This window comes from Cnephaeus nilssonii, assembly GCF_951640355.1.
Source record: "Cnephaeus nilssonii genome assembly, chromosome: 7".
Classification (NCBI taxonomy): Eukaryota; Metazoa; Chordata; class Mammalia; order Chiroptera; family Vespertilionidae; genus Cnephaeus; species Cnephaeus nilssonii.
The window spans coordinates 74,710,033-74,737,979 of NC_137078.1; the positions used below are offsets into that span (position 1 = coordinate 74,710,033).

General features: G+C 44.6%; 2 protein-coding genes across 2 annotated transcripts in view; one reads left to right on the plus strand and one right to left on the minus strand.

The window, feature by feature from the left end:
• Nucleotides 1-3,925: 3,925 nt before the first annotated feature.
• EBNA1BP2 (EBNA1 binding protein 2) lies at nucleotides 3,926-11,614 on the minus strand. The gene is made up of 9 exons (XM_079778395.1): nucleotides 11,404-11,614; nucleotides 11,233-11,316; nucleotides 10,843-11,012; nucleotides 10,149-10,272; nucleotides 8,988-9,077; nucleotides 7,083-7,158; nucleotides 6,767-6,860; nucleotides 4,299-4,461; nucleotides 3,926-4,170 (listed from the first exon to the last, which is right to left on the minus strand). Exons 1-9 carry the CDS (start codon nucleotides 11,467-11,469, stop codon nucleotides 4,120-4,122), a joined length of 918 nt encoding a protein of 305 aa, XP_079634521.1. The 5' UTR covers nucleotides 11,470-11,614; the 3' UTR covers nucleotides 3,926-4,119.
• Nucleotides 11,615-12,057: 443 nt separating this feature from the next.
• The window catches only part of CFAP57 (cilia and flagella associated protein 57), a gene marked incomplete at its 5' end in the record, with an annotated part of 60,224 nt that continues 44,334 nt past the window's right edge, over nucleotides 12,058-27,947 (plus strand). The window contains 7 exons of the mRNA XM_079776567.1: nucleotides 12,058-12,214; nucleotides 15,074-15,390; nucleotides 16,761-17,047; nucleotides 19,538-19,745; nucleotides 21,753-21,905; nucleotides 24,896-25,035; nucleotides 25,808-25,973. Coding sequence (XP_079632693.1) covers nucleotides 12,058-12,214; nucleotides 15,074-15,390; nucleotides 16,761-17,047; nucleotides 19,538-19,745; nucleotides 21,753-21,905; nucleotides 24,896-25,035; nucleotides 25,808-25,973 — 1,428 coding nt within the window. The remainder of the gene's footprint in view (nucleotides 12,215-15,073; nucleotides 15,391-16,760; nucleotides 17,048-19,537; nucleotides 19,746-21,752; nucleotides 21,906-24,895; nucleotides 25,036-25,807; nucleotides 25,974-27,947) is intronic.

Here is a 27,947-nt window from a genome sequence, read left to right on the forward strand (position 1 = left end):
TGCTGCAGTTTCCGAGTGAGGCGCCCTGTCTCTCTCCCACTTGGCTGCTGAAAGGGTGAAGCCACCTACTGCTGCAATCACTCCTGCTCTGGGAGCCTCACACTGCCCAGTGAGAGCCTGCAAAGCTGCGTGGCCTCCCCGGGAGACACCTTCATACAATGTCATGGACTAGGCTAATTATTAATGCCTGTGTGGCGATCTAAAAATGGGCAATATCCTTTTGCTACAAGGCAGCAATTTTCAACCTTTTTCACCTCATGGCACACGTAAATTACTGAAATTCTGCAGCACACCAAGAAAGATAATTTTTGCCAATCTAACAAAAAATAGGTATAGTTTTGATTCGTTCACACCAGACAGCTATTGATGTGTTGACTGTTGTCATTTTTTAATTTGACAACCTAAGGGAAAGTCAGGTACTGCATTTTTTTAAATTCTTGTAGGACACTGGTTGAAAATCTCTGCTCTAAGGGATCCATGGTCAAAGACCAGGGGGTGACATGGTATCATAGAAAGATATTTCCTTTCTCTGGTTCATAACACAGAGCTCCTAAATCCCTAGCAGTTTCATATGTAACAGCAGTCTCAGGAATGCTTTTGTTGTAACGAGTTGTTGACTCTTGGCAGCCTCTCTAAGTAGATCCAAAATGGGGGCTGCTCAACCAATAGAACTAAGCCTTGCTTAGAACCTTGGAACTCTCAGTCCCACCACCAACTTCTGGGGAGAGAATAAGGGTTGAAGATAGACTTTCTCACTAATGGTCATGATTTAATCAGTCATGCCTACATGGTGAATCCTCCATAAACCCTGCTAACTACAGGGCTTCTATGTGTTTGCAAACACTTCCTGGTGCTGGGAGGATGGTGGGCCCAGAGAGGCATGGAAGGTCCTTGCACAACCCCCAACATTTAAAAAAATGTCAAAATTCCTTAAGGTCACTGCATGGTTCCAGCAAGTGGTCACTTTGTGGTCCTGCACTACTGTGCAAAGTGAAGATTATGTCTTTTTAGAGAAGCCTGTGAACAAAGTAACAGTTCTCTCTCTCTCTCTCTGGTGATATTGGGAAGAAGGTGAAAGCAGATGAAATGTGGCTGCTCTATTTAAAGAAACACAAGCAGGAACACCCTGAGCACTTTCACTTTCAGAGCTAAGGACATTATAATGAAAAGAATCTGGTAGCTACTCTTACAATTTACATCAATTAATCCACTTTTTATGCTTTCCTCAAAATATATTTATGATTAATTTTCCAATTTTTGTCAAACTATTAAACATCTTGTTAAATGCATAAGAAAACGAAAACAAAACATTGAGAATCAAATGTTTCTTGTAAAAAAAGTGCTTGCCTTCTTTTTTTTGTTGTACATGACATGGAGCAGGCATCATTTCTACACCCCAGCAAATTGCTTTGCTTGTTTCTAAATTTGGTTCCCAACATTTCATCATTTCTACTTTCAATGTGACAAAGTATCTCCTAGAGTCCCTTCCATATTTTTGCCAGTGTCGCTATTTCTGGGACACCTTCATCGCCTTCCTCATTATGTCCCCCAGTGCTTGCTGCACAGACACTCTGGAATGACAGCAGAGCCCCCACGCCCACCTCGGCTGACTTCAACTCCATTTGCATGCTTTTCAAATTTTGCTTCTAGCCTTATCACTTTCCATTTCTTTACTGCACTTTCATCTTTGTTCATCAATTCTCTCAATTATCTACTTTTGTAAAATGCCATGTAGGTTCATTGCTGGGCAAAACAGAGGCAACACAATTCCACACATTGCTTGTCTGTGCGGTGACCAATCACCTAGACTTTGTAATCGTTATGCATCTCATCTGTAATTCACGAAGTGACTTGGGACTGAAAGGCTAATAGAAATTACTACTTTCTGTAAGTTCTCACAGTTAACAATACCTTGACAACTGAAATTTGAACAGTGTTGTTGAAAAACTATTATTTAATTGCATTTGATAACTGAAACCCATGGATATTGGAACTGAACCAAGAACAGCCTGTCCTGGGTACTGGGGACTGCTAGGTTGCTACCTTGCATTGCATGAAGCAGTATTCTAAAGAACATGAGGAATGACAGTGCCTGCACCCTGATTACACTTTGAGGGCCGAAATGTACATAGCAGTAATAACTTACTTTTGGCCTTACCTTTGTGAAATGCTGTTAACCTATGTTCTTCTTTCTTAAAACTCTCAACATCTTCCAAACATAATTCAAAGTTTCTAACGAATTCTAAGGTTCCTTGTTTGAAATCCTATGCTTTACTCCATTTGCTAATATTGTACAGTCAAAAACAAGTTGGGGGAAATAATTTCATCTTCTGAAAATATGGCCTCTTTACTCAGAATTTTATGTGAAATTAGTTTATAAAAGCTAAATTCACTATTTTTGTACTAGAAACTCAACATGAAAAGGGAAACACAAATGCACAGAGAGGGGTTCAGGGAATCCCAAGGTAATAGAATGAAGGGAACAGAAACCTCTTTTCAAAAACCAAAACTGTAATTCATCTTCTGAGAGAGATGACTGGAGCCTACAGCTATAGAATAAAATGATGTGAGAGTCAAATTAGAAACAAAGAACTCTTGGGTATAAACTGAAAAATGAATGCTAAAGTAAGTATTCAATAAAATGATCAGAAAAAAAGAATCAAAGAAATCTTCCCCCGAAGGAGAATTTAAATATAAACACAAATTTAGATCATTAGATTTCAACATCTAACAGAAATTGCAGAACAAAGAAAATAGGGGGAAGCTATCCCTTAAGAAATTTACCAGAATGGAAGAGCACACATTCTTCCAAACACTCTATTCAAAGGGGCCACCAAGGCATGGCCAATGGCATTTCAGATGACCGGATGAAAAAAAGCTTCCAGAGACAAGAATGAGAACTGGAAGGGCATGGCCTTCTCAGTGGCAACACGGGAGCCACAGACAAAGAAGCATGCCTGCAGCATTCTCAGGGAAAGGCATACCCACCAAATTAAAGGCAACTTAAGAAATACAAAGAGGTAGGAAATTCACCTCCCACGTTCCCTTTCTTAGAAAGATACTAGAAAATGGTATAGAGCAAAGGAGGCCTGGGCTAAGACTCAGGAGAGTACGGGTGCCAGAAGCCAATTCCAGCATGTCAGCAGGGCTGAATCATCTGGAAATGGCTGAGGGAATTTCTCCAATCCTGAAAAGGTTGCATAAATGATTGCTTGCTAGCAGACAGCTGAGGGCATTTCAATCTACATATTATTGCCTCCTAATGGCCAAACACCTGAACAGCCTTAGGCAATTCCTCCAATCTGACAATGGATTCTGTATACCAAACCTTACCCTTTGATATGTATATCTACCTTGCTTTAGGACAATTTGTATTAATAAAAAGCAAGGGGTCCAGAGAGACAGGAAAACTTGGTTTCTTTAGCCAAGCTCCTCTGGCCCCCCAAATGCCTTCCTAAATTATGTTTCATCTCTGGACTCTTAATTTACACATAGCACCTTCTCCAGATTCCTGAACCCCTTGCAGATGCCAAGAAATACGCACCAGCATTATACGGGATCCAGTGGATTCAACCTAGAAAGTCTAGAAAAGGGATAAGGTGACAGCTGTATGACAGACAGACCTGGGTTACAGTGGGAAAATTATATGGATAAAATGAAATGTCTAGAAAGAAGTTAACAATATAGAAGGAAAATTTGGTTCACAAATAAATAAATAAGGTGACAACCCAAGAAAAAAACAAAAACTATACCACAAAGGAAATATTATCATAGCTCATCTAGCTCTCCAGTGATTGCTAAGGGATATTAATGATATAAACACTGATAGCTGATTTATCTCAAATCATGATACAACTATTTGGGAGGATGGATGGGTGTTAAATCTTCATCTATCATAAAAAGAAGACAACTTGGACTCAACATCTAAATTATCAATAAATAGAGGTGTTATTTAATATGTAAAAGTAATTTCTAAATCTTTTAGTCTTAACTGTGTTTTCACCCAAGGGTGTATGCTTCTTTGATAATATTTTTGTTTATTGAAAAATTTTTTTACAAAAAGGGACCCAATTGTATTGTGAAATCCCAAGTCTTCATCCTTTTTCTTGAAGATGCGGCTTAGCGTGCTCTGCTCTTCATTTTCTCTCTTGTCCGTTTTCCAGGTCTCTTCTACAGAAAAAGAAATACCACATGTGGTCACATGGCAGCCTGACCCGCCCATGGTCAGGATGCACAGAAAAAGGATGGAGCGGGTGGGTGTGAGTCCAGCCCCTCACCTGGTCCCCAGGCTCACTTACATTTGATCCTTTCTTTCCTGGCCTCTTGAGGCCCTTGCCATGAGCTGTCTTGGCCCGGAAGCTGGATACATCATCGTAGCTCTCACGAGTGTTCCATTTGCTGCCTTTCTTCTTACCACCAAACCCAAACTTCTGGTTTTTATAGCGTCGTTTGGCATTGGGACTGGGGAAAAAATGGTTTTACAGGTTACCCTAAGCCCTGCAAATCCTGATGAATCTTATGCCCCAACAACACCCTCAGTATTTTGTCTGTAAGTAGACATTACTGTCCCCTAGAATCTCATCATTGGCCCTACATTCCCACTCAACAAACTCCCCAGGCAAGCTCATCTAATTACAGGTTTAACTACCAGAGCAGGAAAACAAAGCAAGGACCAGGAAAGCTTTGAAAAGCTTCCTTATTTTAACTAAATCTTGGTAAATCATCCTCATTTGTTTCTACTCCTCTCAGGGATATATACATGCAGTTAACAGTCCAATGTAATAAATCTTAAAACTGGTCAGCCTCTCTCAAGACTATCATTTACACAAGAACCACAATAATTTTTTTTAAACATGACTATGGGAGATATCTGTAATACTTTCAACAATAAAGATAAATTTAAAAAATAAAATAAAATGTGACTATGACCTGCACATTATTTTGAGGAAAGCCCATCAGTGTCTCCCTGATGCCTATTGGCTAAAACCCAGGCTTCTCAACAAGACAAACAATCTCTGCCTCTGTGACTCCAGCTATGTCTTGCCACTCCTTGTCTCACACTGTATTCCCAGTGATACCAAATGCTTGCTGCTCCTCACAGGCAAACCTGCTGATCTCATCTCTAAGTTTTGCTCATCCGTGTTCTTCCATATTCCCCAAATCTGAGCCTCTCCTTTCTGGTTAATTCTTACTCATCTTTCAGAGTAAGCTCAGGTGGGATCCTCCTCCAGGATCATCACCCTGGGTCTGGTTTCCAGGAATGCATAAAAGTGAACTAAAAGTAATAATAATAGCCAATATTATCCCTTTTAATCTTTATAACAGCATGAGGCACATACAATTTTCTCATTTTCATAGAAGAGGAAATTAACATTTAAAAAGATAAAATAACTTGCTGACAGCTACCTTCCCAATGAGGGGCAGAGTTTGGATCTGAACCCTCAACAGTACTCTTAACCATCACACTGTTTTATTAAACACTAGGGGCCTGGTTCACGAAATTCGTGCACAGGGGGAGGGGGAGTTCCCTTAGCCCAGCCTGCACCCTCTCCCACTGGGGACCCCTTAGGGGATGACTGACCACTGGTTGGACATCCCTCTTGCAATCTGGGACTGCTGGCTTCTAACTGCTCACCTGCCTGCCTGCCTGATCACCCCTAACTGCCTCTGCCTGCCTGCCTGATCGTCCCTAACTGTCCTCCCCTGCCAGCCTGATATCACCCCCAACTGCCCTCCTCTGTTGGCCTGATCTCGCCCGCAACGGCCCTCCCCTGCTGGCCTGATCGCCCCTAACTGCCTCTATCTCAGCCCCCACCACCATGGCTTTGTCTGGAAGTCGGACGTCCGGAAGATGGCCGGTCAACCCGGTCTAATTAGCATATTACCCTTTTAGTAGTATAGATAGATTATATAGGATAGGATTGCTTAAATGGGGGTGGGTAGGGAAGCCTTTTTCAGTAGGAGGAGATGCTCTTGGAAGACAAAAACACATAATCCCTATATCTGGACTGATAGCCAGCCATATGCACTATACTACCAAACCAGTCATGAAAATATTGAAACGCTTTCTCACACCTTACACCAAACAGCTGTTGCCCTTAAAACCCCTCCTCAGCCCCCACCTTAGGTTCTGCCTTCGCAGTTCACCCAGATTAGGTTCTGATTGGTTGGTTTCTATGTCAGTCAGCGTCAAAAGCTCCGCCTCCTAGGCAGCCATTGGCTCCTGGCACTTTGCCCAGATTTGGTTCTGATTGGTCGGTTTCTATGCCAGTCAGCGTCTCCAGGCCTATCTCTGGGCCTGATCAAAGAGGCAGGGCTGTTCAACAGCCCCCCAGGAGGCCCGGAGAGAAAACAGAGGTGCCGCTTCAACAGCTGGTCAACAGCTGCCATAGAGGCTGGGGATCAGACCCTGCCTCTCTCTGCAGGCCTCTCTCTGGGCCTGATCCGCAGCCCCCTTGGCAGTCAGTGCTGGGTCACCACGGCAACCCAGCACTGACTTCTGGTGTTTGGTCGAGCCTTGGTCGTTACAGACCCTGGCTCTTTATATATACAGATTCACTCAAATGTGCAAATCCTTAAATCACCTTACTTTAATATTCAAAGACTGATATGGCTGAAAGGACCATCACATAGCCTGGTAAGCCTGGGTCGCAGGCAGCAGTGCCATGCTCTGAGCCCTGCAGATGCTCCTATGGCAGCCCCTGCCATACTCGTGAACTGCTGCCCAGCACACACCACAAAATGAAACGAAACCAACACTTCATACCCCTTCTTCATCTGCTGGCCTTTAGCTCCTCCCTTCGAGCTCCGTGCAACAGGTTTCTGATCTCCGTCAAGGAAATCCAGTTTGTCAGAGAAGCCTAGGAGTGAACTGTATTTGATTAGTGCCATCGCATTTTAAGAAAAGCTTAAACTTCAAAAGAAGATTGTTGCTTACTGGATTTTAAGAGGTACATCTCGTTCCCCATACCCTTCCCAAACCCTATGTCCAATAGCTCCAAATTAATCAATTCTCCAGAGCACTGGGTGTCAGAATTAGCAGGGACCCTGCCCCCTGTGTCCTAGGAGAGAGAAATACTGACCTTTCTGGTATTTCTTAATGGCATTCATCATGTGTGTTTTCTCCCGCTGCCTCTTCTGAAGAACCTCTGTTTGCACCTGGGACATGGACGTAGGCCTGTTACACCCACTCCAAACCATCACAGCAAGTGCCTATGTTCTCCCAGTATCAACATCGTGATAATACCACCACTACTGAATATTTACTGTGCGACAAAACTATGCGAACACTCAAGTTTAGCTTCTCAACAACCCAATGAGTCAGAAATTCTGAAACTAAAGCACAGAGATAAAGCCACTTGCCCCAGTCACACAGCAGGAAAGCGGGGAGCTGGGGTTCACACGCAGGCCATCTGCACTCTTCCCCCAATACACAATCCTGCCTACAAAACTGTAGCCAATCATGTTTAGGTCCACATCCAATTCTCCCCATTAACTGTATCTGGGTCAATTAAATACCTAACCTACTGTTGCTAGGCACAAAAGTACCAACAGGAAAAAAACAATCTCCCCAAAAGTCAGAAAAGAAAAGCTTTAAGGACAAAAGGAGATGCTTTTACTCTAAAGCAGGTTTCTCAATCTCAACACTACTGACAGTTCAGACAGGAAAGCTCTCTGCAGGGGGATAGACCGGCTGTCCGGGCACTGTGGGGTGTTTAGCAGCCTTCTTGTCCTCTACCCACCAGAGGCAGCTGTACATTCCCCACCAAGATGCAACCAAAAATGTCTCCAATATTGCCCCAAAACCCCTGGGAAGCAAAATCATCCCCAGTTCAGAACCAGTACCCTGAGATTCCTCAAATTAGAAAGAGTGAGCTAATTAGCCCGAGTTTTTCCTTGCTTTTGATAATTTGTGTTAAAGCCAACTGCCCATGTTTTTGAGCTGATCTCAGCCACTGACCACCAGCTCAATGTAATAAATCCACAGCTGCCTGTTTGCAAAGGACAGGATGCTAATCTACCCTCTACTGTTACTCCACTGAGGATCTACCAGTGAAATGATTCCCAAAGAGGAGAGCAGCTCAACACCCCAAATCTTAATGTTTATGTACAAAATATGGACAAAGTCTTAACACCCATGCTGAATCTCCTTACACACATCTCTTCCCACACCCCCTAACTTTAATTCCTATCATCTCTTTAAGTGACCATGAAATAAAGAAGAAAAACTAAAAGAAGTTTCATGATATGTCTGCTTCGGCTTTACATTAGAACTCAAGGCAGTCATAGCTCAAACTCGCAGGTGCCATTTGCTTTTTCTGACTGAATGACAATCCATATGATTTCTTAAAGGACTTCACAATCATGTAGGCCAGTGATCATCTGAGAGTCTTTTGGAGGAAGGGAAGAAAACATACACAGATTTCCAGATACTAAAACCTGGAAGTCTGTTTTGAAAAATTTTCCCAGGTGATTCTGCTGTGAGATTGAGTTTGGAAACCACTGGCCTGGACCCCCCAACTCTTCACTGTATACAAGTGCAAACTGGAGAGATAAATGATTTGCTACAGTTATCACACTACCCCATCAAGGAAAGACTGTGCTCATGAATACTAGCACACACACCCCACTATGAGATAACAAACACAAGCCTTAGCCAGTTTGGCTCAGTGGATAGAGCATCGGCCTGTGGACTGAAGGGTCCAGGTTCAATTCCAGTCAAGGATACATGCCTAGGTTGCAGGCTTGGTCCCCCAGTAGGGGGCATGCAGAAGGCAGCCGATCAATGATTCTCTCTCATCATTGATGTTTCTATCTCTCTCTCCCTCTCCCTTCCTCTCTCAAATCAATAAAAATATATTAAAAAAGAAAAAGATAACAAACACAAGATCAAACACATACAGGTCATGGAACCAAACCAGACCGCGGCAATCTGACCTGACACACACACTCAGCATCATTCTACCCCCTGCCACTTTCCTTCTTACCTTCTTTCCGTATTTCCTAAGTGCTCGAAGTTGCTTAGCCTTTTCTGACTTCTCCATGGCGGCCTGTTTAGCCTGCAGCTTTTGTCGAATCTAAAACACAAAACGTTGTCAGCTTATGTTATTTGAATCTGGGATGACTGCTCTTTTGGGTGCCCTGGAGCAGGAAACAGATATTCCCTGTTCTGCAAACTATGGAGCTCAAAGAAACCTTATAAATAATCTATTCCAAGACCTGGGTTTTATACATGAGGACAATGCAGCCCACAGACTGAGCACTTTGCCCAGCATACCAAGTGTATCAGTGGCGAAGCAAGAACTTGAAAGTAACCTTCCCACTCCTGGTGTGCCATTTGCTCCATTATACAAAACTGCCTGCCCACAGTTTTGCCGAGAGAAACTAACTTCTGCCCATCCCTACTGTCTACCGACTGTTAAAACAGCATGCAGCCCTGGTTCCCTTCTCCAATATACCATATACATGTTAAAAACACCAACAGATATCAGGCACGTAGCCTTTTCTATCAAACATACACATTCCAGTTAAAGGATAAGCTGCTGTCAGTGTGAATGTACAGAGATGTGTCTGCGCTCATCTCTAGACTGGTTTCCCTAAGTACCTCCAAGACAAGAGCTCCCTAAAATCCGGCTTGAGAACCAAGGGAACTATTCAATACATCTTGGACTAAATTTTGGCAATTCCTCCCAGAGTCAAACAAGGACCAGTTCTACCTAACTCTAAATTATACTACATGTGAGCCATATACGAATCCCTCATTTTACAGAAGTGAAAACTGAAGCCCAGAGAAAATGAACTGTCTACAAGTTGCAGCACTCCCCCCAAGCAAAAGCAGGACAAGATCTGTAATTTTTCTACGCACCGTGCCATGATCATGCCAGCTAGAAAATGGACCTCATTTCTTCCTGTACTTTTCCTCCCCTGAGCTGTTTAAATTAGGAAAAAATCATCCTTATATTTATCTAATTGGTGGTGACTGGCACGAGTCTGAAGTAGACAATAGAGATAATAATTGTCCTCTGACAATCAGTTCCCTATTATTAGGTTTAGTCTTTTTTTTAAACATTATAGGAGATTAGCCAGGTAAATATATTTAAAAGGACAAAGCCCCAGCTTTCCAGGAAAAAACATCTTCTGTTTCTTACCTTCTGCATCTGCTGATCAGACTTAGCCATCTCTGCGAAATAATCAGTGGGCCGCTTAGTAGGGACTTTGAGCTGATGGAGCCGAGGTAATACTGCAAGCACTGCAGCCTGGGCCTGACGGTAGCTGAGGATAGAGGACAACGTGTGAAATCAGCTAGGCAGGAGAGGCCTTACATTCCTTCTCACTCCGTTTCATGAGTTATCCAAGGTCAGCAGGACTCTCAACATCTGACCTCCACCAGCAAGAAGACACACACAAACAAAAACTGTAATAAAACCTCATTAACTTGGCATCTGGAAGAGACTTAACTGTACACTCTTTTAAAGGGGGTGGGGGGGAAGAATAAAAAGGGGGCAAGGAGTACTGCTGAAAATAAAGTAGTAATTTCAGAGAACGACCACTCTAAAAGTACCTATCAATTTACAAACTAATTAGGAATTCTTATGTAGTCACTACAGAAGTCTACATAAGGACCTTCCATTAGAAAACTTTTGTTCTAATAACTGAATACGCACACAGGCAAAAAAAAAAAACACACAACAAAAACACAACTTTAGCTCTTTTTAGTCAAAAGAAGACTTCCTCCCTGCTCCTACCCTTAGGGTACCCTCTGTGGAGTACAGGCTCACTATTTCCCCCTCCCCCTGTAGCACAGGGCCCACAACTTCTCCCCACATTTGAAAACAAACATACAAGCTCATCTCCCGCTGGAAGTCATCTTCGGGATCAACAGCTTTCTGATCCTTGTTCTGAGGTGTTGCCTGAGGTCCACTGATTTCTGGCACCGGACCGAGGGTGACATCAAGCCTTTCAACCCATTCCAGATCCCGCTTGAATTCTGCCAAACACTGCTTCAGGCCATTCTAAAAAATTCAGACACAGAGCTCCTAAGAAGGGGACCCTTCATATGTCTCTCCCAAGCCCAGGGTGCTAGGCCCACGGACAAATTGCTAACTCCCATACCCCAACACGTAATCGACCCTCTTGACAACGCACAGGTTGCATCCTTCCTAGGACAAGAACTCAGCCACCCAGCGTAACAGTTCCTTGTGCTCATCTCACGTCCCAGTACCCCCGACTCACCACGTTGTTCACGGCTTTTTTCGGACCCTCAAGCACGACATTGAGGCCTGGCTTCAGAAGCCCTCGGGAAAACGCATCCTGCAACTGCAGGGCACGATCGGCGTCAGTACAGGGGAGTGAGGACGTCCCTCTCCCCACTTGCCCAGCCACGCGAGCTCGGCTGGTACTTACCTCTCTGTCTGTGACAAGAGATTCTTCAGAATCCGAGTCCGAGCCGGAGGGCAGGGGAGTGTCCATCTCGCAGCACGCACGTCCTACACCTGCCCGAGGTCCGGGGCCGGACCAGGCCCGCGCGGCTGGAAGAGGGCGCCTTCCGCCGCCGCCGCCTGCCTTCGGCCCCCTACCCTCTCTCCGCGGCTCCACGTGGACGAGAACGGCTCCTGCGCCCACTACACTCCGCCGCTGCAGAGCTTCTAGATCAGACTTCCGCTTCCGGCTGCGGACCTACAGACTTCCGGTTTTCCGTTGCTATAGGAACCGCTCCGGCGTCGGAAAGTGCCCGAGTTGCTTGGGATCCGTAGGAAAACTACCCCTAAGTACACGAGTGGTCTGGTGACTTGGAGGAGAAGCGTAAGGTGGGAAGGGGTACCCGGGGGTCGTCCGGGGGAGCTGGAAGCCGCTAGGGCGCAAAGGAAAGGGGAGAAACTAAGCCGCGGTGGGGTTGAGGGTGAGGGGTGCTGGCGGTGAAGGGGGGGGTGCGACCCAGCAGGACTCCGGGGGCGGAGCGGGGGCGGGGGCGGGGGTGTGTCCTTGGCGGGGCGGGGCGATACGCCTCCCGACGCTCACCTGCTGCGCTGGGTCCTCACAGAACTCTGGCCGGGGACCATGTCGGCCGTGGTAGCACAGTCGCTGCACGCTTTTGGTCTTCGATCCCACGTGGCCAACAATATCTTCTTCTTCGATGAACAGATCATTATATTTCCTTCAGGGAATTACTGTGTGAAGTACAATATGGATCAGAAATGGCAAAAGTTCATTCCAGGTAAAAACCCTTTCCATCCTGACACATTAACCTTATGTGGCAAAAATAACCTCATTAATTCCAACACGAAGATTGAAAGGAAAGTTTTCGGGCCAACTCACCTAAACGTATAGTTCTCTAAATGTAGACGAAATACATGTCTACTTGCATTACATGCAAAAATCACATGTAAAATAATATTAGTTTAAAAGCACTTTTTCACTGTGATTTAATGAAAAAAATATTTTAACGAGTCTCTTTTCATGCTTCTTCAATATCATTGTCTTTGTCATCACCTAGGCCAATTTTTGAGTTGTCTAACACAGTTTTCTAGAGCATACCACCATCATTCCAGCACCTTTTGAATTCATGTGTGATGAGGACACTGGAGATTTTATCCCAACTCACAAATATAACTATTTGTATAATGTTACATTGTTTTTGTTCATATTGGTCCTGTTGATGATATACATGATTTCCACAACTTAATCACTTATTTCCTTTTCCACTCTTTGTTGCATATAGTGTGACCATGTACGTGTAGCCCCATGTAAGATATAGTTTTGTTTTTGCTATTTACTAACTTTATATAAATGGAATCATAGTATATGTGTTCAATGACTTGCTTCTGTTGTTCAACATCAGGCTTTTGAGATCCTGAATATTACATGCATCTTGAGTTCATTTTATTGCTACATCAATGAATCTAATGTCTCAAATAGATCTGTCCATTCCAGTGTTAATGGACTTTTTGGGAAACAACAGTTTTTTGGTATTACAAGTCATGCTAGTATAAAATGTATTGCATTCATATGTGCTTGTCCACTTGTGCAGAGATTCTTCAGGGCACACAGCCAGGACAAAAATTACTGGGTAATATGGTAGTACCAATTTACACTCCCACCAGGACTACATGAGACTTGCCATTCATCCACAACCTCACCGACCCTTGGTATTGTCCAGATTTCTATTTTTTTTTTGCTAATCTAGTGATTGAGACAGGGTATTTTATTGGTTTTAGTATTATATTTCTCTATTACTAATGAGGATGAATTTTTTCACGTGCTTATGGGCTATTCCTATTTAGTCTCCTATGAAATGCCTTATTCATCTCTTTTACCCATTTTTTTCTATGGGAGTTTTGGGGTAATTTTCTTATTGACTTTTGGGCACACTTTCTATATTCTTTATGCCAATCCTATGTATTGCAAATAATGTCTCCCAGTTTGGGGCTTGTGTTTTCTCCCTCCTTATGGTATCTTGATGGACAGAAATTCTTAGTTTTAATGAAGTTCATCAACATTTTCCTTTTTGTGTCTTCTTCAGGAATTGTTCCCTAACTCAAGCGTATGAATATATTCTCCTATATTATCTCCTTTATGCTTTAGACTTTTGTCTTTCACCTTTGAGGCTCTGAGTTAGGAGGGTGCTTAGTGTGTTAGGAGAATAGCAAGGAAGTCAGTGTGGCTGGAGTGGAGGGAATGGAGGGACAGGGAGCGAGAGGTGAGGCAGAGAAGTAATGGGGAGCAACATCACAGAGGGCTTTGTAGGTCATAGGCTCTTACTCTGAGGGAAATGAGAAGTCATGGGGGGAGTCTGAGCAGAGAGAGTAGCATGATCTGACTTATGTTTCAACAGTTTCATTTTGGCCACTGGGTAGAGAATAGATTTAAGGAGGGACAAGGGAGGAAGCAGGAGACCAGTTGAGAAACTATTGCTACAATCCAGGTGAGAGAAAATGGTGTCAAGGAGCAGGTTGTAGGTAATAGGAATGGTGAGAGGAGATCAAGTCCTGGATATATTTTGAAAATGGAGGTAACAGGTTTTCTCAGAAACCAGGTGTAGGGTGGAAGAGAAAAAGAAGAAGCAAGATTTCTGGCCTGATTAAGCAGAAGGATGGAGTTGCTGTTAAGTGAGAAAGAGAGCTTAGCCACACAGAGCCTAGGACCCAAGAAAATGTCTTAATTTTAACTTATTTTAAAATCAGGAAAAAAGTATAATAATAAATATGTCATAATGAATCTAGCCTGGCTATATTTCTCTTTATACCAATGCAATCACAAAATATACTTTTTAACGTTCTTTACTGGAGGAAGGGGCTCCTGAAAGCAATAGTATGTAGGGCCCATGAAAATCATAACGTGATTGCATTTCCCCGAGAAAGTATGTGCACTTCAGTGTTGCCTCAGGTGCTGCTATGTAGAGGACCATAACTTGCATTCTCATGTTTGTTATCTCATGGTTGCAAGATGACTGCTGTAATTCCAGATATCACCCCTAGATTCCAGGGAAAGGGGGAGAGAATGTATCCATCCCTGGTTTTCAGGAAAGCACAAGCTTTACCATAAAGCCAGTCCAGCAAACTTCTGCATCTCTCTCATGGCCAGAAGGTCACATAGATCACCTAACTGCACGGAAGGCTGAGGAATCCAGTAGTTAGCATCCCAGCCTTGAGAGCAGAGGAAGAGTACTGAGTGCTGCCCACTCAAGGCATAAAGGCCTATGTAATATGGCCCTATTCCACTGCCCTAGACTTACCTAACAGTGACCAACCCTGGCTCACATGGGATGCTCCAGCAATATCCCACTTTCTCACAGCCACACATTTTCTCTTCCTGCCACCTGCCCCACCCCTTCCCTGTCCCATTTTGTCCTCCAGGAATTGATCCCTGACTTCTCCTCCTACCTTAGCCTCAGGGAGGTGCCCACCCTAGGTATTGTTATAATACCCCAGACATAGTTGTACCGAGGAGCTTCACAGGTTGACCATTACCTATTTCTGCACTTTTCTCCTATTGTGTCAGCAGTGCCTACCACGATGCCTGGTTCATATTGAATCTTGGCGATCTACCCTCATTATTCCGTTTTACCTGTTTGCAGGCTCAGACAAGAGTCAAGCCATGTTAGCCTTGTCCATCAGTCCCAATCGGCGATACCTCGCTATCTCTGAGCTGGTGCAAGAAAAACCCATCATCACCATTTATGAACTGTCATCCATCCCTTGCCGGAAGCGTAAAGTCCTTAGTAACTTTGACTTCCCAGTTCAGAGATTTACTAGCATGGCTTTTTCTCCAGACTCCAAATACCTATTGGCTCAGTCATCGCCTCCAGAGTCCAACCTTGTCTACTGGCTGTGGGAAAAACAGAAAGTAATGGCCATTGTTAAAACCGACACTCAGAACAACATTGTCTACCAGGTACCTCCCAATGTAACAAGTATCGTGCAAATTGTAAAAAATAGCATGAGCTGTATTTTATTGAATGTTTTCTATGTACTAGAAGCAGTGCTAATTCCTTAACATGCATATTTAACTTTAGTCTCACAACAATCGTGTATGGTATGCATAATTATCCCTGTTACACACGTAAGATCACAGAGGTATTGAATGGCAGGGCCAAGGAGTCCCGTGCCTGTCTTCTTTACTCTGGCCTGGAACTGCTTTCTGGTCACAGGTTCAGCCCAGAGGTGAAGTGACCAAACTCGCTCTCCCTTTCTGGTTCTGGCCTCTTTTCAGCATCATTGCTAGGCAATGGGAAGATTTCAGGGAGTAATGGGAAGCGGTAGAGCTTTAAGAAGCTGTCAATGAAATTGTGGTTATATGGGGAGCAGAGTTTTCTACTGTGGTTTGAAGGCAAAATAAAGAGCATCTGTTAGGAAGCTGGTTCACTGCTAAGACAGTGGGTCCCAAGGAGTTTTATCTTGGTGCAGTCAACCCAGTGTAGGATCTAGAACTCAGTTCTACAGCTTTTCAGGAACTCGGCTCTGTTCAGTGGACTCAGTCATTCTCACAAGAGGCTCGTGCATAAACCAGCACCTCAAGACCAGAGCTCTCACATCATTTACCCAGTGTATTTCCACCCTGGGAATGGAGAACTTGGAAGAGAAATTGGCAGTTAGAAGGCTCCTTGGTGATCACAGAATCAGGGAGAGCCGAGGGTCGTTTCCTCCAGGCCCTGGCGAGGCCTGTGCAGCACCCCATTCAGAGCAGAGAGCACCTTTGCTCCAGTAGACTCAGTGCGCACTTATTAGATGTTTGCTGGGAACCCAGCACTGGGAATACAGAGATGAGAAAGCCACAGCCCCTCAAGTTGCTCACCATCTAATGGGGGTGACAGGTTGACTGCCTGTCCCTGTACGTGGGGATGAGGAGGGTACAGGTAAAGGAAGCTCCGTTGGCAGGAGACCACATAGCAGTCCCTGACATTTGGTTCCTTCCCCCTGGACTGGGCACATAAACCTGCCAGACCCTCCTGTTTCTGTGTTTGCAGCTGAGCCTTCATTCCTTTTTGTTGACACAGTGCTCGGCCATTGTCAAGACCTGCTCTTTTGCTTTTGGCCTTTGTAAAATGACTTTTGTAGGTTTCCTAGTTTAAAACAACTGGCCCCACAAATATAATGGGTATAGATCTGTGCTCTTATTAAATATGGTATCAAAATTATATGATTTAGTGATATTTCAAGGGTACTCTGAGTTACCTGGAATAAATATTAATTGGTAAAGTGGGAAGTAATTCCATTAAGATTAGTTTTATAAAGCTTTGTATTTCCTTCTTTCACACTCTACAGGTGAGCTTCAGTCCTCAGGATAACACGCAGGTGTGTGTCACTGGAAATGGGATGTTTAAGCTTCTCCGCTTTGCCGAGGGAACCCTGAAGCAAACCAACTTTCAGAGGGGAGAACCCCAAAACTACCTAGCCCATACCTGGGTGTCTGATGACAAGATTGTCGTTGGCACTGATACAGGCAGGCTCTTCCTCTTTGAATCTGGAGATCAACGCTGGGAGACAAGTATAATGGTCAAGGAATCCACCAGTGAGCTGAAGAACCTGGAGATGATGCAGGAATCAGAGAGGTAATGGCACCCCTCCGGGCTGGTGCTCCTGTAAACATATACTCCTTGTACTAATAGCATCACATGAAAACCAGCATTCTTTAAAAACCACTCATTACCTCTCTACCTTAAAAATCAACTCTTCATTTTCCCTCTGCCTTTCTAGTGTTCATCCATATTCAAGCACAAATTTGACAGTTATGACCATAGCCTAGATACATTTATTTTTTTTATACCTAACCTCATTTTATAAGCATTTTAGTATGACTAGTCTTCCAAATTACAGATTTTCCAAATTATATTTTCTAATGGCTGCCTAATTTACTGAATCAATTGAATAAATGTTCACTGAGCACTTGCAGTGTGCCAGGCATCTTGCTAGGTGCTGGGGACACAGAGCCCCCAGGACCTTGCAATTCAGTAGGAGGCAACAGACCAACGAAGAGGTGCAAGGAAATGTCAACAGAAGCATATGGGCGAAATTAGAGGCTCAGGAGGGAGCTATCAATCTTGCCTCTGCCAATAGCCTCTCACCCATACGGACTGTACCATCGTAAGTACTAGGCTCTGCCTCGAACACTTTATATATATATTCTCATTTGAGTCTTACCCTCTATAGTACATGTTATTATCATGCCCATTTTATAGACAAGGAAACTGACACTCAAAGAGGTTAACTGGCTCGCCCAGTTAGCACTGAGAAGTGGCAGGGTCAGGATTCAAACCCGGATCTGCCTGATTCCAGAGCCTGAGCCCTCAACCATAATGGCATACTATAGCTCCTTCCTCAATAACTTTCAGTCCACCATTTTCACCATTCCTGCCAATGATATCTTTTCTGTTGTGATTTGCTTAAGAGCTTCCTAATAAGTTGCCATGCCCTCCAGTTTGCTGAGTTCACAGTCCTTCAGTGGGTCCAGACTTCTGAACGTGGTCCACATGTCTGCTACTCTGCCCCTTCTTTACTTCTAAAGCATTGGCTCTGCCCTCTACAGACCATGCATGCCTCATGCATGCTCTTGCTTCTGAGCTTGGTAATGTGGAGTTCCCCTGCCCCCCTTCACACCCCATTCCCATGGATACATACACATATGTGACGTACTGTTGCTCGTTCTTCAGATCTTAGCTGGCAGGGCTTAGCCTCTGCATATCTCTGGTCAGTGCACCTTCCCTGTAACTGTCCTCAGAAAATCTTTGCTACCTGTTGACTGGCTGTTCCCATCCTACTGAGCTACCCGCTAACAGTCCTATCACATGTGCTCTAGAACAGCGACCGATGCTCTAGACTATAACCTTCTAAAGGCAGAAACTGTATCAATCTTATTTACCACTAGAGGCCCAATGCACAAAATTCATGCAAGGGGCTCGGCCCTCACAGCCCCTCGCAGCCCCTCGCAGCCCCAGCTTCATCCGGAAGGTCGTCTGGATGGTCGTTCGGCTATTCGGTCTAATTAGCATATTAGCTCTTTATTATATAGGATTATTTCACAGAGTTGTTACCACCATATAATAATAAAAGCATAATATGCTAATTAGACTGGACAGCCAAATGACCTTCCGGACGAACTTCCAGATAAAGCTGGGGCTGCAAGGGCTAAGGCAAGCTGCCATGGCCGTAAGGGCTGAGGCAAGCCACCGAGGCTGCAAGGGCCAAACCCTTGCACAAATTTCATGCATTGGGCCTCTAGTTGTTAGATGAATGAATGAGAGGAGTAGAGAGAGAGGGAAGATGGAAATGGATACCTTGATGCAAATCTCAGCTCTTCTACTTACTAAGTGTGTGATTTTAGAAAACTCAATTCCTTGAGCCACTTTTTTCTAAACACCAAAATGAGGATATTAATAATATACTACTAACTAGAGGCCCGGTGCATGAAATTCATGCATGGGTAGGGTCCCTAGGCCTGGCTGGCGATCAGGGCCAATCTGTGGGGTGACTGGTAGGGTGATTGAGGGGGCCCTTGCTGCCACCCACCTTGGCCAGCCTGGCACCACCCACTTGCTGGCCCCACCTTCTTGCCAGCCAGCCCCACCCCCCTGATCGCCCCACCGCTGCTGCCGGTCGCCTTTCTCTGTGGGGCGACCAGAGGAGTGATTGAGTGGGGGGGGCCTGCTGGCACCTGCCTTGGCTGGCCTGGGGCCGATGGGCTGGGGGCAGCTCCTGTGTTTAGCATCTTCCCCCTGGTGGTCAGTGCACGTCATAGCAACTGGTCGTTCCGCTGTTCAGTCGATTTTCATATTAGGCTTTTATTATATAGGATAATGACAATAATAATAGTGACCACACAGGGTTGTGAGACTACCAAATAAATGTGTAGCCTTCCAGTCTTCCTTTGGAGTTTGTGTAGCATTCCCAGGGCAAAGGGAAGTGTTTTGGCAATGGGAAAGGGGTTCACACTGGGTGGTTTCTCCCACACCCAAGGACAGCCCTTCTTTCTCATCCCTAGCAGGATTCCTCTCCTGGGGATTGTCTCTGTAAACTTTACATGCTGTGTTGTTGTTTTTTTCTAGCTTGATCGAATTTCCAACACTCAGTTCCCCAGTCCCTTCCTTTGAACAGATCTTGGAGACCAATGGCCACAGCCAGCAGTCCATGCCCCAGGTGTTTGCCATTGCAGCCTACTCAAAGGGATTTGCCTGTTCTGCTGGGCCAGGGAGAGTTCTACTGTTTGAGAAGATGGAAGATAAGGATTTTTATCACGAGAGCAGGGAAATCCGGGTAAGGAGAGAAGGAATAAGCAAAACTGGGGTCCTACTGACATTTGTTCTCCAGCAGCAGAGCACTGACAAGGAGTCTGATGGGAAGAAGGGGGTGTAGCACCGAGCAGCAATGGGGATTTGAGCAATTTGTCCTGAGGAAGTTTTAGGATGGGTTGGACAGAATTGGGGTTTAGAATTGGGATGATCTGGATTTCAATACTGGGAGAGAACTTTGGCAAATTCTATTTCTCTTTGAAGCTTAGTGCCCCCATAAAAAATTATATTATGATGATAAATATTGATATTTAATGTCCAGCGTACTACCACGCACACAGTGAGCATTTAGTAAATGTGTGTGGAATAAATGATACACACTGTTTTGAGGAGAGGGCATATCTAGTTCGGGAAGAACCAGGAAGGCTTCTGGGTGTTTGATTGTAATTGTTGAAGAAAGGCCTTAGAGCAGTGGTTCTCAACCTTACTAATGCCACGACCCTTTAATACAGTTTAGGGTCGTAATGTAAATATCTGTGTTTTCCGATGGTCTTAGGCTCTACAGCAGCGGTTCTCAACCTGTGGGTCACAACCCACAGGTTGAGAACCGCTAGCAGGGTCGCCTAAGACCATTGGAAAACACAGATATTTACATTATGATTCATAACAGTAGCAAAATTACAGTTATGAAGTAGCAACGAAAACAATTTTATGGTTGGGGATCACCACAACATGAGGAACTGTATTAAAGGGTCGCGGCATTGGAAAGGTTGAGAACCACTGCCTTAGAGGATGGATAGCACTTAACAGAAAGAAACAGATTAGGAATTCCAGGTGGAAGAAACAAATTAAGCAAAGCCACCACTGACAGGGAGCGGGTGGTGTACTGGGGATACCTGTGTTCCCCAATAGAGAGGGACTGACATCACTTGAAGGGAAAAGATGAGAACCCATGTGGGTGAAAGATCTCCAACCCGAGGAGTGTGTGTCCGACAGCCTGTTCCTGCGTGGAGAAGCATAAGCTCAAGTACAGTGCTCTGCCTGTGAGAGAGGGTGGGGCCATTGCGGGGCCCTGGACAGGAAGCAGCTAAAAACACATTGAATGAGTTAGGCATGACTCTGCTGCTTAAGATGAGCATCTAAATCCAGCAAAACCTGTGTGGGAGACAGCACTGGGGCAACACACACAAGGTCCTAGGTCTGCGGGCACCCATTCTACTCTACACAGCGTAGAGTGTCACACAAATGTGACAACAGAGGGAACTATCAGATGCTATGGGCACATTGAGAGAGTATCAATGGCCGCCCAGCCCAGCGCAGCGCAGCGCAGGTCAGGGGCTTCTCAGAGCCTTCACTGTCCTGCGGAGCAGAGGCAGTTGACTATGTGAAGAAGGGTGAAGAACTCCAGGCAGAGGGAGGGAAACGGGAGAGCGGACCCCAGGGAGGCGGTGCCGCCGTCACAGCTGCAGGCTCTAGAAAAGTCAAAAGGAAGAGGAGATGGTATGTGTAGGCCAACCTTTCAAGAAGCTTGGTTGTTAATAGAAGAAAAGCAAGGGAAAAGGGAATTAATTTTATAATGTCTACCTGGGAAGTACAGCCCCCCTCAGAGACTGCTTGCAGGAGCTGTGTGACCCCTTCTCTTTTCTCTGCCCTGGCACCTACCCATATGGAAGAAGGGCTGTCACCTTCCCCTCTGCCCCCCTGAAGCGCACGCTGGGGTACACAACATATCCCACGTGAATACAAGAGTGGGAGTGAGTGGGAGTTAGACTAGCACTTGTTTTCAGAGGAGATCTCAGCTGGGCATGTGCAGATCGATCCTTTTTACGTATGTCGTTGTCTTATTATTCCGCCACTAATCACTTAAAGGTGAATATGAAACACACAGAAACAGAGGCAACTCAAGCCCTCCCTTCCCCACCTCTGAGGGGGACCGGAACCGTGCTGGTCTGGGAGTCCTAGTTCATTACACCTGAGAGGACCCACCGATGATGCGGGCACGTCACTGACAGCCGTCTTGTGTCGTGGGCAGATTCCTGTGGACCCGCAGAGCAACGACCCGAGTCAGTCTGACAAGCAGGACATCCTCTGCTTGTGCTTCAGCCCCTCAGAGGAAACCCTGCTTGTCAGCACCAGTAAGAACCAACTCTACAGCATCACCATGTCCCTGACGGAGATCAGCAAGGCAAGTCTTTCCCAGCAACGTTTCTGTCCAGACTTTTCTCATCTGTCTTCGTAGCAGAATTGGTCTCTAGTTTTTTTTCTTGATGCCTTTGTCTGCTTTTGGTCTCAGGGTAATACTGGCCTCATAGAAAGAGGTGTAGAGATGAGGCTGAAGAGAGAGAATTGATTTGTTTTTAAGATAAGCGAGATCTAAGTGTATTTAAAACCTAACAGGCCCATATATCAAATCATGTTGTATATCTCAAAAGAATACAATGTTATATGTCAGTTATATATATCAGTGTTTTTTTAAATGTGCTATCAGGTAGAGCATTTTGAAAGTATCACACATCAAATGAGTTTTTGAAAGTTTGGGAACTGCTCCTTAAAAGTTACTATGTGACTTTGGATAAATTTCTTTGGATTAAACCTCTCTGGGCATCACTTTCCACATATTTTCAGCAGGAGGTTGTAAGACATAGCCTCTTTTGTATTTCTTTTTCTTTTTCTTTTCTTTTCTTTTCTTTTTTTTTCTTTTTTTTTCTTTTTTTGAGGTAACATATATAAATTTCAGGTGTTTAACATTATAATTTGACATTTGTACATACTACATCATGCTTACCACCAAAAGTTTCCATCCATCACCATACAATTGAACCCTTTTCCCCATTCTGTCCTCCTGCCCCTCTTCACCCCAACCACCAATCTGTCATCTGCCTCTAGAAGCTTGTTTTTGCTTTTTTGCTTGTTAGTTGTTTTTTAATATTCCACATACAAGTGAAGTCATATGGTATGTGTCTTTTCCCATGAGGGCACCCACCTGACTTATTTTACTTAGCGCAATACCCTCAAGGTCCATCCGTGTTGTGGCAAATGGCAGGATTCCACCTTTTTTATAGCTGAGTAGTAGTCTGTTGTATGTATATGCCACATCTTCTTTATCTGTCTGTCCATCAATGGACACAGGTTGCTTTCATAAGAAGTAAGAAAAGGAGATAATGCTGTCTGGCCAGTGCTCTCAGGTGGGGCCTTTCTGGCCACCTACACTCGTGGTACCATGAATCCAGTGCTGTTTTTAAACGGCAGATTTAGAAACTATTTTTATCATTTCACCTGGGGGAACTGATTCACTCAAAAAAGACTAATCTGATGGCCAGATCTCCAATTTGTTCACTTTCTCTGTCTGGAGGGGTGAGCTCATTGCAGATCCTCTCTCCCTCCAGGTGGCAGGGCCTCTGAGAAGGAAGTCTGCACGGGGAGGAGAGAACTAGGCCAGAGACGTTGGCTCTTCTATGGAGCGGAGCATTTCCATTCTCTCTCCTCGGCTGTAAAAGTCTTCTGCCTGTGCCTATACACACGCTCTACCTTCCTGCCCCTGAGTTATACTCCATTTTGATGCTAAAGTGGTCTTTTCAAAACCCATATCTGGTCATTGCAAGATACAACTTCCTCCACCACCACCGTCATCATAGCTGTGACCTTTCAGTGGCTTCCCTGTGCTCTTGAGAAGACCAAACTTGACTGCCCCAGCCTCATCCCATCAGTCCACCTCATAAGGCTGACCTTTCCAATCGCCATGAATCTGCATATTCCTTCCTGCCAGGAGACTTGTGCAAACACTGTCCCATCTGCCTGGAACACTCTTCCCCATATTAGTTCTTGCTCATCCTTCAGAGAACAAAAAAGCGAATAGAGGCAAGCGTTTGAAGGTACTAGAGAAAGAAGGGGTAACAGATGGAGAAGAATGGGAATAGTCTGTGCCTGCCCCCCACCCCAGCACAGCGCCTCTTTCTCTGAGGTAGTAGAAAAGGATGGAGTGATGCAGAATGTGGAGGAATTCGCATCTCAGCTTTTGCTTTGTCTTGTGAACAGACCCAAAATATGTACACCTCATTAAATTTCCCAGTCATCACTCCTCATGCAGGCGTCCCAGGTAAAATGCCTCTGATGGCAGACACCTGGAACCTATATGAGCAGTATAATAGGATACATTTTAATTTAAAGTCGTTCGCCCAAGTCTCATTGCTGCTGGAGGTAGAGTAACTGGCCTCCCTGGGGAGAAATTTGGCAGTACTTATCAGGATTCTTAAAATCATTCATACCACGTTTCCCTGCATTCCATTCTAGAACTGTGTCAGTCCCAGCCAATTGATAGTCATGCTATCAGCTAGGAAAGCCCCAGGCACTGGCCCAGGCCCGCATGTTTCCCCCACAGGGGCCAGTGTTGTAGCTGGACTGGCCTTTGTGGTTCTTATGATTGCAGGATGCTCTCCAACAAAACCATCAGGGAACTTGGAGGAACAGGTCTTGGTGGGTGCACAGCATGTGTGCCCAGGGCCTCACAGAGAGGTCACAGATAGAGAGCACAGACCTGGGGCTCTCTGCCTTTATTAGGGCCATGGGTGGGGTGTCTAGGGTTTTTCAGGTCCATTCTTTAGTGCCTAGTTTACAGTCTAAGAGTGGGAATTAGGGCATGGAGGAGAGAAGCGGTATCACTGAAGTCATCAGTTACCTAGGTTACCCAGGGTTTTCTGAAAGAAGGGGGCAGCGTGGTTCCTTATCTGGCTGCTTTGCTGGGCTTATACAGCTGGCAATGTGTTTCTTCAAGATGATGTTTTCAAACAGATGCCTCAACCATCAAAGCAGACTGTCAGGCACTTAGTTACAATAACAAAGCTTCATGTCGGCAGTATCTAAGGAAATAATCAGAGGTACACAGACTTACCTGCAAGGAAATTAGTCTAGTTATTCCCAAGTAACAAAAATTGGAGACCCCTTAAATGTCCCCACCGTAGGGGAATGGCTAAATTAAAAATTCTGGTATATTTTTGGAATAAAATATTTTATTGCCATTGGAATAATGTTTTAAAATAATATAGGCTTAGGAAAATATGCATAATATTAACATGATTGGTTCCCAGCCTGATAATGTCCTTGGACAGTATGAAAGCTGAAATGCACAGCCAGCCTTTTGCTCCCTTTGCCGGATCCCATTCTCTATGATTTCTCCAGGGGGAGCCGGCCCACTTTGAGTATCTGATGTACCCATTACACTCAGCATCCATCACCGGTCTGGCTACTTGCATCCGCAAACCCCTCATTGCCACCTGTTCTCTGGACCGATCCATCCGCATCTGGAATTATGAGTCAAAGTAAGGAATGCAAAGGCTTTGTTACTTTAATATGCAGGATTTGGGTTGTTAAATTTTTCATGTGAGTTATTTTAGAGAGTTTTAAATTTTAATTACTTAGAAGCTTTCAGTTGGGAAAAAAAATTTTTTTTAAGTCAAGTCAGTCAACCTGCCTTCTCTTTTCGCTCTTACATGAGCTAGAAAATTACTTTGTGCTTTATTACATGCTTGCTCCATGCCAGACACTGCGCTAGACTCTAGGGACTCCAGTATCTCACCTTCTTCCATGACCTCCTATGTCCTTCCAGCTCTCCTACCCCCTGACTCCCACTAGATCTGCTTTTGACCTCAGAGAGCTCGCCAGACTCTTATTTATCCTTTTATCCCTCCTCATTGCCTGCAACCCCCCTCAACACCCTAGTGATATTTTTTGCCTCCTGGCATAGCTTCCCTGAGAATCTATGACCTAGATTGGCCCCACACTATAATTTCTTTGTTCTTGTACACAGTTGCTGGGGCTGCTGAAAGATAAAATGTGAAATCCTTCTGATTTGGGAAATCTAAATGGAGCTGCACATTCAACATCACTAGATAAGCCCCTGATCAGTCTCCCTACTTGCCATACTCATTGCTCCTATCTTCAAATAATCAAAATCTAGAAAAGAGGGAAAGCAATCATTGCAAGCAACGAAGTATCTCAAATGCTATGATAAAAATACATACCAGATACAGGGGAGGGCTCAAGGGATTTAGCAGGCTAGACTTATAATTCAGTAATTGACCTTTCTCACAGCACTCTGGAACTCTACAAGGAATACCAGGAAGAGGCCTATACAATCAGCCTTCACCCATCTGGTCACTTCATTGTAGTAGGGTTTGCTGACAAACTACGCCTCATGAATCTACTCATTGACGATATACGTTCATTCAAAGAATACTCTATCAGAGGATGCAAAGAGGTAAGAACCGCTGGAGATAAGGGTCCAGTTTCTTGGAAAGCCAGGGCTGAAATATCAACTAACACGCTCTAGGGATATGGGACCAAAAGGTGTCTTAGAAAACTTTAGTGGCTTTAAAAAGAAAATAATCCAGTTCTTCTCCCAACAAACTTATTGAGTATATGGCTCTATTGCGTTTTTCTTATTCTCACCAAAATATTTAATTGAGCCCAGCCTTGTGAGATCCCACCTGCAATAGGCCTCTCTGTGATTGTGGAGTAATACAAAAGCACTGAGAAAGAAGACTTACCACAGAATCAGAGTCACAGCTGGGAAGGCGAGGCTGGAGACTGGGAGAAGCTCTGAAGTCAGCAGAGAGCTAGTAAGCAGTCCATCAGCTTTCTCGGAGATGACCTGCAGGAACAAGACGGTGGTCCCAGGAATCACTTCCCTACTCTGAAACTTCTACAGACAAATGAGTGCTCTACTCTGTGAACCAAGCAGCTTCATACTTAATGCACATGGCAGTGAGATACAGGAATAGTAGTCAGCCAATTCTCAGAATGTTTGTACCTTGCCCCAATTCCCACCTCCACACATGGTTTCAGCCTGAACTAATATATATATATATATATATACATATACATACACACACACACACACACACATATGTATACACACACACACACACACACACATATATATAGTGGCCAGATTATTATGATCTCTGAATGAATAATAATCTGGCCACTCAATATATATATATTAGAGGCCCAGTGCATGAATTCATGCATGGGTGGGATCCAGCCAGCCTGGCCAGGGGGAGGAGACATGGGCAGTTGGCTGGCCTGCCTGCTGGTCAAACTCCTGGTTGAGGGGACAATTTGCATATTAGCCTTTTATTATATAGGATATACACTGTGTGGCCAGATTATTATGCGTTCAGAGATCATAATAATCTGGCCACTCAGTGTGTGTGTATACACACACACACACACACACACACACACACACACACACACTGAGCGGCCAGATTATTATGACCACCTGACATTTGTAGGCAAATTAGCCGTACACTTCATCGTATGGGATATGGAAGCCTAAGGCCTGTTCAGACACCTTTGCTGTCTGCAGTTACCAAGATAAAACGTCTCCAATTCTCATAGGAACACAAGAATTGGACAGTCGAGCATTGGAAAAAAGTCATGTGGTCCGATGAATCACGTTTCCAGTTGCATCATGCAGATGGCAGAGTGAGAATTTCATGGAAACAGCATGAAAGCATGCACCCCACATGCATGAGTACAACCCTTCAAGCTGGTGGGGGCAGTGTTATGGTTTGGGGCATGTTTTCCTGGCATGATTTGGGCCCTTTAATTCATGTGGAACAATGTCTGAATAGCACAACATACCTAAGTATCGTTGCTGATCAAGTTCATCCTATCATGTTGATGGCATATCCCAATGGAGATGGCTTCTTCCAACAAGACAATGTGCCCTGCCACGGTGCTCGTATTGTGAGGAGTGGTTTTAAGAACATGAGGGAGACTTTACCTTGCTTAGGTGGCCCCCACAATCACCAGATCTCAATCCAATTGAGCATTTGTGGGAAGAAGTTAAAAGGGCCATCAGGCAGCTGGTTCCACAACCATCAAATCTCACAGAACTGGACAGTGCTATTCATCAGGCATGGTGTCAGATTCCTCGCATCACCTTTCAACATCTCGTGGAGTCAATGCCAAGAAGAATTGCCACAGTATTGAAGGCAAAAGGTGGCCCAACGAAGTACTGATGGGGTGGTCATAATAATCTGGCCACTCAGTGTATATATATTTCCCCCATTGATTTTTTAGCGAGAGTGGAAGGGAGAGGGAGAGACAGAGAAACATCGATGTGAGAGATACACATCAATTGGTTCCCTCTCACAAACGCCCTGACCAGGGATGGGGATCAAGCCTTCAAGTGAGGTATATGCCCTTGACCAGAATCGAACCC